The sequence below is a fragment of the Fukomys damarensis genome, unplaced genomic scaffold (genome assembly GCF_012274545.1).
Source record: "Fukomys damarensis isolate Sample0158 unplaced genomic scaffold, DMR_v1.0_HiC HiC_scaffold_8, whole genome shotgun sequence".
Classification (NCBI taxonomy): Eukaryota; Metazoa; Chordata; class Mammalia; order Rodentia; family Bathyergidae; genus Fukomys; species Fukomys damarensis.
This window is the reverse complement of record NW_022900920.1, coordinates 6,138,627-6,147,203: the sequence shown is the minus strand read 5'-3', so window position 1 is coordinate 6,147,203 and position 8,577 is coordinate 6,138,627. Positions and strand designations below refer to the sequence as shown.

General features: G+C 38.8%; 1 protein-coding gene across 8 annotated transcripts in view; it reads right to left on the bottom strand.

Moving 5' to 3' along the window:
* Cfap46 (cilia and flagella associated protein 46) overlaps positions 1-8,577 on the bottom strand; it is a 126,267-nt gene that overhangs the window by 38,188 nt on the left and 79,502 nt on the right. For 6 of the 8 annotated variants that reach the window (XM_010620294.3, XM_010620301.3, XM_010620286.3 and 3 more), the window contains exons 36-39: positions 8,168-8,365; positions 7,954-8,060; positions 7,008-7,187; positions 5,875-6,010 (exon numbers count right to left, since the gene is read on the bottom strand). In XM_010620294.3, the coding sequence (XP_010618596.1) occupies positions 5,875-6,010; positions 7,008-7,187; positions 7,954-8,060; positions 8,168-8,365 (621 nt within the window). The remainder of the gene's footprint in view (positions 1-5,874; positions 6,011-7,007; positions 7,188-7,953; positions 8,061-8,167; positions 8,366-8,577) is intronic. The other 2 variants (XM_019207047.2, XM_010620309.3) reach the window with 1 other exon arrangement.

Genomic DNA, 8,577 nt, shown 5'->3' with positions numbered 1-8,577 from the left:
ATATATATAATTTGAATTTTTGGAAACTTTAACAATGCTTTCAACTTTGGAAAAAGTTATCCCAAATTACTGTGTTGAGTTGGCATTGTACAGAAATGGACAGCCATATTGGTCTAGAAATGTTAATTTTATTTATTTATTTTTTCCATGTGTACAGGGGTAACACACTGTATTAAATATGTAAGGTCATATCTACATGGGTTTGATTACAGAAACTAATAAAGTATTCTCTAAACAATAAAAGAAAAGAATAAAATAAGACTACAAGAGCAAGAAGCAATTTAAATATGTTCAGGGACCATTTTCATCTCCAGAATTAAGGATTATTTTAATGTTACATCATTGCCTTTTCTCTTTTACTTTCCTTTTTAGTTTTATTTTAGGATTCCCTATTTTTAATGTTCATACAGAGATTTCTTTAACTGAAATACTGAATAGTTTCTCTGGTGTGAAAAACTATAATAGTACACAGGATCCTAATGAGATAATTAATAATGTGAAATAGGAAGTAAAGGGCTAAAGGTGTAGGGAAGGTAGGAAGGGTGGGGAAAGGGAATAAGGGAGAGGAAAAAAACATGATAAATTGAAAAAATGGAAATAAAGTGTTTGTAAATGGGGAGGGGAGGAGTGGGTGAAGGGAAGGCAGGTACAAGGGGAAAAAATGAGAATCAAGACCTATTATGTAAAGGTACAGGATCTCAATAATGAATGTAATTGTATTGTGTACCTAGATTGTACCAATGAACTCAATAAAAGGAAAAAAAAGTCTTCAATGAAATTGAAAGGGAAGCAATAATCCCTAATTCATTCCTTGAAGAAAGTATCACCTTGATCCCCAAAACAGAGAAGACCCATCCAAAAAGAGAAGTATAGGCTAATCTCACTATTAAACATAGATGCAAAAATCCTTAATAAGAAACTGGCAAACAGAATGCAGAGGATCATCAAGAAGATCATACACCCTGACCAAGTGGGACTCATCCCAGGGATACAGCGATGGTTCAACATATCCAAATCAATAGACGTAATACTCTACATTAATAGAGCCAAGGATGAAAACCATGTGACCATCTCAATAGATGCAGAAAAAGTATTTGACAACATTCAACAGGCATTCATGATAAAAGAAAAAAACCCCTACAAATAATTGGAATAGACGGTCTCTACCTCAATCTGATAAAAGCCATCTATGAAGAACCAACAGCCAATATCATACTGAGTGGTGCAAAACTGAAATCCTTCACACTAAAGCCAGGAACAAGACAAGGATATTCACTATCACCACCATTCATGTTCAATATAGTTTTGGAAACATTAGCCACAGCAACTTGACAAGAAAAGAAATAAAAGGAATACAGATAGGAAATGAAGAATTCAAATTGTCACTATTTGCAGATGACATGATATTCTATATGGAAGACCCCAAGAACTCTACCCAAAGTCTTCTATACTTAATAATCAAATTCAGTAAAGTAGCAGGATACAAGGTCAACACACAAAAACAATAGCTTACTTGTACAAGAACAACAGACCCAATTAGGGAGAAATGGGGCAAACAATTCCTTTTGCAGCAACATCCAAAAAATTGAAATACCTAGGAATCAACCTAACAAAAGAAATCAAAGACCTCTACTCTGAAGACTATAGCACTCTGAAAAAAGAGATTGAAGAGGATAACAGAAATGGAAAGACATCCCTTGCTCCTGGGTAGGAAGAATCAATATAGTGAAAATGGCCATACTTCCAAAACTGCTATATAGATTCAATGCAATCCCAATTGAAATTCCAGCAGCATACTTCACAGACCTTGAGAAAACAATCCCAAAATTCATTTGAAACAAGAAGAGACCTAGGATAGCAAAAGCAATTCTAGGCAATAGACAAGGTAGGAGGCATCACAATCCCCACTTTGAAACTATACTACAAAGCTGCTGTGATAAAAAAACAAAAAAACAAACCAGCATGGTACTGGCAAAGAAACAGACCTGAGGACTAGTGGAACAGATTGAAGATACAGAAACACCTCCAGAAAAACTGGCTTTCAATTTGCCAAAGATTAAAACTAGACCTATATCTCTCACCATGCACTAATCTAAAATAAAAATGGATTAAAGGAGTAAATATTAAAACTGAAATACTAAACTGGCTGGAAGAGAGGTTAGGTAAAACTCTTGAAGACACTGGTTTAGGAAAAGATTTTTTGAAGAAAACCTCAGCTTCACATGAACTAGCACAAAGAATCAACAAGTGGAATCTATTCTTATTAAAAAGCTTCTTCACAGCAAGAGAAACAACCAACAGTGTGAAGAGACAACCCATAACGTGAGAAAAATTTTTTACTAGCTGTTTTTCAGACAAAGGCCTACACTCTAGAATCTATAAAGAACGTTAAGAATTCAGACCTCCCAAACTTAAAGACCCAATCCAAAAATGGGCATCTGATATGAACAGACATTTCTCACACAAAGGAGTAGAAATAGCAAATAAAAATATGAAAAAAATGTTTAACATCACTGGTCATTCAAGAGATGCAAATGAAAACCATGCTGAGATTCAACCTCACCCCAGAAAGAATGGCTGCTATCATGAAATCAACCAATAACAAATGCTGGCAGGGCTGTGGGGAAAGAGGAACCCTGCTGCACTGCTGTTGGGCATGTAAATGGGTGCAACCACTATGGAAATCAGTAGGAGATACCTCAAAGAACTAGGATTAGAGGTCCCATTTAACCCAGCTATTCCCCTGCTGGGTATCTTCCCCAAAGCATTGAAATAATCATATCACAGTGATATGTATGCACCCATGTTCATAACAGAACAATTCATAATAGCTAAAACTTGGAAGCAGCCCAATTGCCCATCAACTGGAGAACAGATAAAAGAAAATATGCTTTTTAAAATCTAAATGTATGCACATTGAGGCAATACTCAAGTGAAATAAATAGGACACGTGTAAATACTAAATAGTTCCTCTAGTGTGAGAAACTGAAAGTGTAAATCAGGACTGAAAGGTATAACAGGTAATGTGAAATAGGAAGAAAAGGTACAAAGGGGAAGGGGAAGTGGATAGGGTAGGGAAGAGGAAAGAAGGAAACGGAATTAATATGAGAAAATGGGAACAAAGTCTTTGTAAACAGGGAGGGACGGAGGGGCTGAAGGGAGGGCAGGGGAACGGGGAAAAATGAACCAAGATAGATCATATGAATGTACAAATTTCCAATAATGATGTTATTATATTGCATACCCAAAATGTACCAATAAAATTAATTTTTAAAAAAGTTGTATGAGGACAGATACATCCTCATCTTAGTGTTTTTTAAAGGGGGAAGTGTTCAGTCTCTTGCTAATGAGGATGATATTAGGTCTATTTTTCTCATAGATGCCCTTCATTAGGGTGAGGAAATTATCTAATTATTTGGTAAGATTATCAGGAATGGATATTAGTTTTTTGTCAAATGCTTTTGTGCATTTACTGAGATGGTCCCATGGTTTTTGTTAATTTTTCTAAATAATAAGTCAAATTGGCATATTTTTGAGTGTAAGGCTATTTCTGTGACAAGCCAAACTTAATCATAATGAATTATCTTTTTAATATATGTTAATTTAATTTTCTAAAAATTTGTTCAGAATGTTAAACCTGTGTTCATAAGGACTATTGGTATATAGTTTTTCATTTGCTTTTTTTTTTGTAATATCTATCTTACTTTGGAATCAGGGCTGTACAAACTTCATGGAAAGTTGGAATGTATTTTTTCTTTTCCAATATTCTAGACAAATCTGTAGAACTGGCATGATATTTTTTTCTTAAATATTTGGTAGAATTCACCAGTAGAGCCACCTGGGCCTGATGTGTGTTTTCTGAGAATGCTTTCAATTACAAATTCAATTTCTTTACTTTGTGTACAGCTATCCAGTTATCTCTTCCTGGGTGGGCTTTGGTAGACTGTGTCTTTCAAGGAATTTATCTATTTCATCTGAGGTGTCAAAATAAAAATATTTCCTTACTATCCTTTCAATATCTGTAGACCCCATAAAGATGTTGCATCACTCATTTATGACTTTAGGCATTTAGGTCCTATCTTTTTTGTCTAATAAATCTGATTAGAAACTTTTAAATTTATCGATTTTGTCAAAGGATGAGGTTTGTTTTGTTGACTTTCTTTTTATTTTTGTTTTTTATCCCACTGAGTTTCTCTCTGATCTTTAATTTCTATTCTACTTATTTTGGATTTAGTTTGCTTTTCCTCTACTTTTAAAAGTTAGAGTTGGAGGTCATTGGTTTCTGATCTTTTTTCTGATTAGATGCATGCATTCAGTGCTACAAATTTCCCCTTAGGACTGAATTGGCAACTTCTTAAATTTCTTTGATATTTTTTTCCTTTAGTTCAAAGTACTTTCCCTTTTGACTTTGTCTGTGGTTTATAATTCTTTCAGTATAAGATATTTACCTTCCAAATACTTGGGGTTTCTCACACACATTGGTTTCAGTTTTAAAAATTAAAGTAAAATTCCTATAAGACAAAGTTAGCAATTTTAAGCTTACAATTTAGTGGCACTTGGTAGATTCACAAAATTGTGCAATCATGATCTCTCTCTAGTTCAAAACATTTTGTTCACTCGAAAAGGAAGAGCATTAGCAGTTATTCCTCAACCTTTTCCCTCTGTCCCTTAGCAATGATTCATCATTCTGTGTCTATGGATTTATCCTATAGTTGTTTTTGATTTCTAATTAATTCCATTATGATAACAATATATGCTTCATATGACTCATATCTTCTAAATTTACTGAGATTTGATGCATGGTCAAGACTATGGTCTATACTGGAAAATGTTTCATGCACATAGATGAATGTTACTCTATTGTTGCTGCACATAACATTTTATAAATAACTATTAGATCATGTTAGTTGACAGTTTTCAAATCCCCTAACTTTTCCTGATTTTCTCTCTACTCATTCCACTAATATTGAGAGAGGATATAGAAATCCCTGACCATAGTTACAGATTTTTCTATTTTTCCATTGCAATATTTATCATTTTTTTGCTTCATTTACTTCAAAAGTCAAGTACATAAATGTTTAGATTACAATGTCCTCCTAGTTACTATATTCCTTTATGCTAGCTATGACATGGATTCTCATATCTCTGATAATATTTGCTCTGAAATCTGCTTGTGTGATGCTAACACAAACACTTGATATTTCTTTTGACCGGGGATAGCATGAGATATTTTTCCATCCTTTTACTTCTACCTACTTATATTTTTATGTTTAAAGAGGGTTTCTATGGGAAACACATGGTTAGGTTCCCCTGATACAATCTGACAAAGCCTGAGGACAGGCTGTTTCCTCTACCCGTAGGCCTGAGGTTACTGAGATTCCCCAGTCAGGTTGGGGGAGCAGATGCTGATCCCTTCCTGAATGAGCACTAAGCACTGTTTCCTATAATCTTTTCAAGATTTGAGGAACTTCCTCCCAGGAATGCATTGATGAGGCCTTATCTAGACCCTCTGGATCATCCCCTGAAGATCTCTTTGCACCATCCTTCTTTCTTGGGATCTCACCTTCCAACTGTAGCTACATCTTTCTTCCTGGACCCTCAGCTCCATTCCCTGACTCAGAATCCATCTTGGCTCCCATTTTCACAGCCACGGTAAGTGTGGAGCTTAGCTCAGGAGTAACTGTTTGTCATTGTTAAAGTTTAGGGCTTTGAAGATCTTATTTCATGTATTTTGGTTGTTTCAGAGGAGAGAGTAAATACAGTTGTTATTACTCCATCTCAGCCAGAAGTGGAGGTCAGCTGGTTTTTTAGAGATGAGTTATGGTAGTGCTGGGAATGGCAAAGATGTGCTCAAGGAGCAGGATTTGTACTTACATCTTGAAAGGACAGTAACCCTTGAGTTCTGTGAAAAATCTCTTCTTGCTCAGCCACAGCTTTCTGGACCAAGTCATATAGTTCCAAGCGATATGCAGTTTTTTGCTTTTCATCTTTCTCAATTTTGGCACACAACCTTTATACAATATGGAATTTAGAACAAAGATGTTAAATATGTGTTATTAGTACTAACTGATATATAAGTACATAATTTCCATATAATTATACTGTATATTTTCTTAGTACTCAAAATTTTGTAATTAGATGTTTTCATGTAAATATATGCTCAAGATATTTTAAAGCAAAGATTATTAGAAAAACAGAATAACATAGTAAGTACACTATGACACTATGCTTATGAAGAATGAAATTTATGCCCAAAAGGCATCTGATGAGGCAACACCATACCAGTCTGCTGGCTAACCACCTAGTTTCGTGCCTTTCCCACAGACCCATGATGGAGCTGTCTACATCTGGACATGACTTGGGCTGGACTTCCTTACATGTCAGTCTACTGTCTCTCATGAAGACTCAGTAATGCCTGCCTAGCTTTGCTTGTGTGTAAGCAGTTACATGGTTGCCCAGGGGGGTGGCTGAGTGGAGTGAGAAAGGGTATCTGTGAGGCTTTGCCAGCACTGGGTTGGTCTGCCCTATGGAGAGGGCATAGGGTTGGTGTGGATGAGATTGTCATGAGCGGGGCCCTTATGTGAACATGTACAAGTTTGTGAGGGTGGTGGGATGGGTGTGCCTGCAGAGGCTGAGTGGCATGCTGCCAAGGTGGGGCAGAAACAGAGATGAATCAAGGGCTGCAGATCCCCAAAGTGTGTCCCTAAGGGAGGCATAGGCAGTCACAGGGCCAAGGCCAGAAGGTGGCCCCTGGAGAACCTGTAGGGTGTTGAGTTAAGAGGAAAAGTGGATGTGGTTCAGTGGGTGAGATGGCAGTGGGAAGAGCTGCCTGGGGCCCAGAGGCACTTCAGTGGGTGTGGGCACTGGGAATAAGGGGTTTGTGATCTGTGAGGACTTGGAGAAAGCAGAAGCTGTAGTGGACAAAAGGCCATGGCTGATACTGCTGAGAGCAGCAAATCATGGTGCAGCTCCTTGGTCACAGGCAGCATCAGTGGTAAGGTCCTTACCTCTTTATCTTTGCATGCTCTAGTTTTATATCGACACAGTTTTCCTTGTAGCCACAGTTGATAAACTTTTCTTCAATTTCCAGCAGGGAACTGTCCAACTCCTTCAGCAAAACTAAGCACTCAGGGAATTCGCTGTCAGCTGAGTCCTGGACAATTTGGATCTGAAGGCTCACACACCTGCTGGACAGATACTTTTTAGGGGCTGTGAGTCCAAGGTTCCCACACAGACTCAAAGCCTCAGACCATGGTGTCACTCGCTGGATCAAACTCCTTCAGGCCTTTTTCGCAAACCAGAAGTTTACAGCTATATCCCCTGATCACATGCAAAGAAGTTAGAGATCAACAGACTCAGCTCCTGGTATTAGATTCAATGTGAAATTATAAAACACATCCTCAAATGACCAGCAAGTGAAATAAAGAATGCCCAGGCTGAAACAATGAGTTGTGTGTGATCAAACCCAAGGGATACTGGGGATGGGATGTTGAGGCACCTGCACTAGGACAGCTTCGAGCAGCTGCTCCAATGCAAAGCAGCACACAGACAAGAGGCCCTGTTGCTGTGTACAATAAGCAGAAAGCCAGTTCTTTGGAAAGGTTGAGTAAGTTGGAGCACCAACATCCGTCATGAGGGACTGAGGCTGAGAGGACCTCCAGAGCTGGGGAAAGATGCTGAGGAAGCCTGAACCAGAGCCGGCACCTGCAAAGCCAAGGAAACTCCCCATGCTCTGGGGTCCATGGCTTCTTCTCCAAGCCATGCAGCCTGCACATGTGTATGTAGGTCGGTTTCTTAAGAGGAAGCTGGAGGCTTTGCAGGGACTTCTGCTGTCCCCCAGAGTTGGGAGAGGGGGTTGTGGCCCTGTTATGTCTCATCTTCCCTTGGTGTGAAATACATTGCAATTAACAGATAGGAAGTGATCATGCCTCTCCCAGAAACTCGCAATGCTACCTGGCTTCCAGATCTGTGGTGATGAATTCCAATATGGGCATTCGGTTAGGCCTTTCCTTCTGGAGGACTTTAAAGGCAGCTATGAGTTTGTGAAATAGACAGCAAACCTGGAGATAACCAGCATCAAAATTATGGTGGGCCCAGGGACAGAGGCCCCCCCCCACTGCATCCCCCCACTGAGCACCACATCTGATGTACCCAATACACTTCTTACCACCTTTCTCCCCTCATCTTCTGTGGACAAGATCGCTTCTGCTAAAGTCAGGGTTGAATTGTACCAAAACTCCTCATTTCCACCCAGTTTCTGGGCTTTCTCAATCATTTTCTTAGCTTGTTGATGGTGGTTTTCCTTGTTGGCTAACTGTGCTAGAAGGAGCAGGCATTGTGATACCGCACAAGGATCATCAAGCTCCTAAAAGGATAGAGATACATACATAGAAAGAGGGGAGAGAAAGAGGGGAGAGAAAGAGAGCAAGACACAGAGAGAGTGAGCAAGAGAGAAAGAGAAACACACTCCTTGGGCACCAGGCCTTGGGACTTTTCTGGCAGCCTCATGCTTGCCCTTGCAAGAGATCTCCCTCTCTCTCTCTCTCTCTCTCTCTCTCTCTCTCTCTCTCTCTCTCT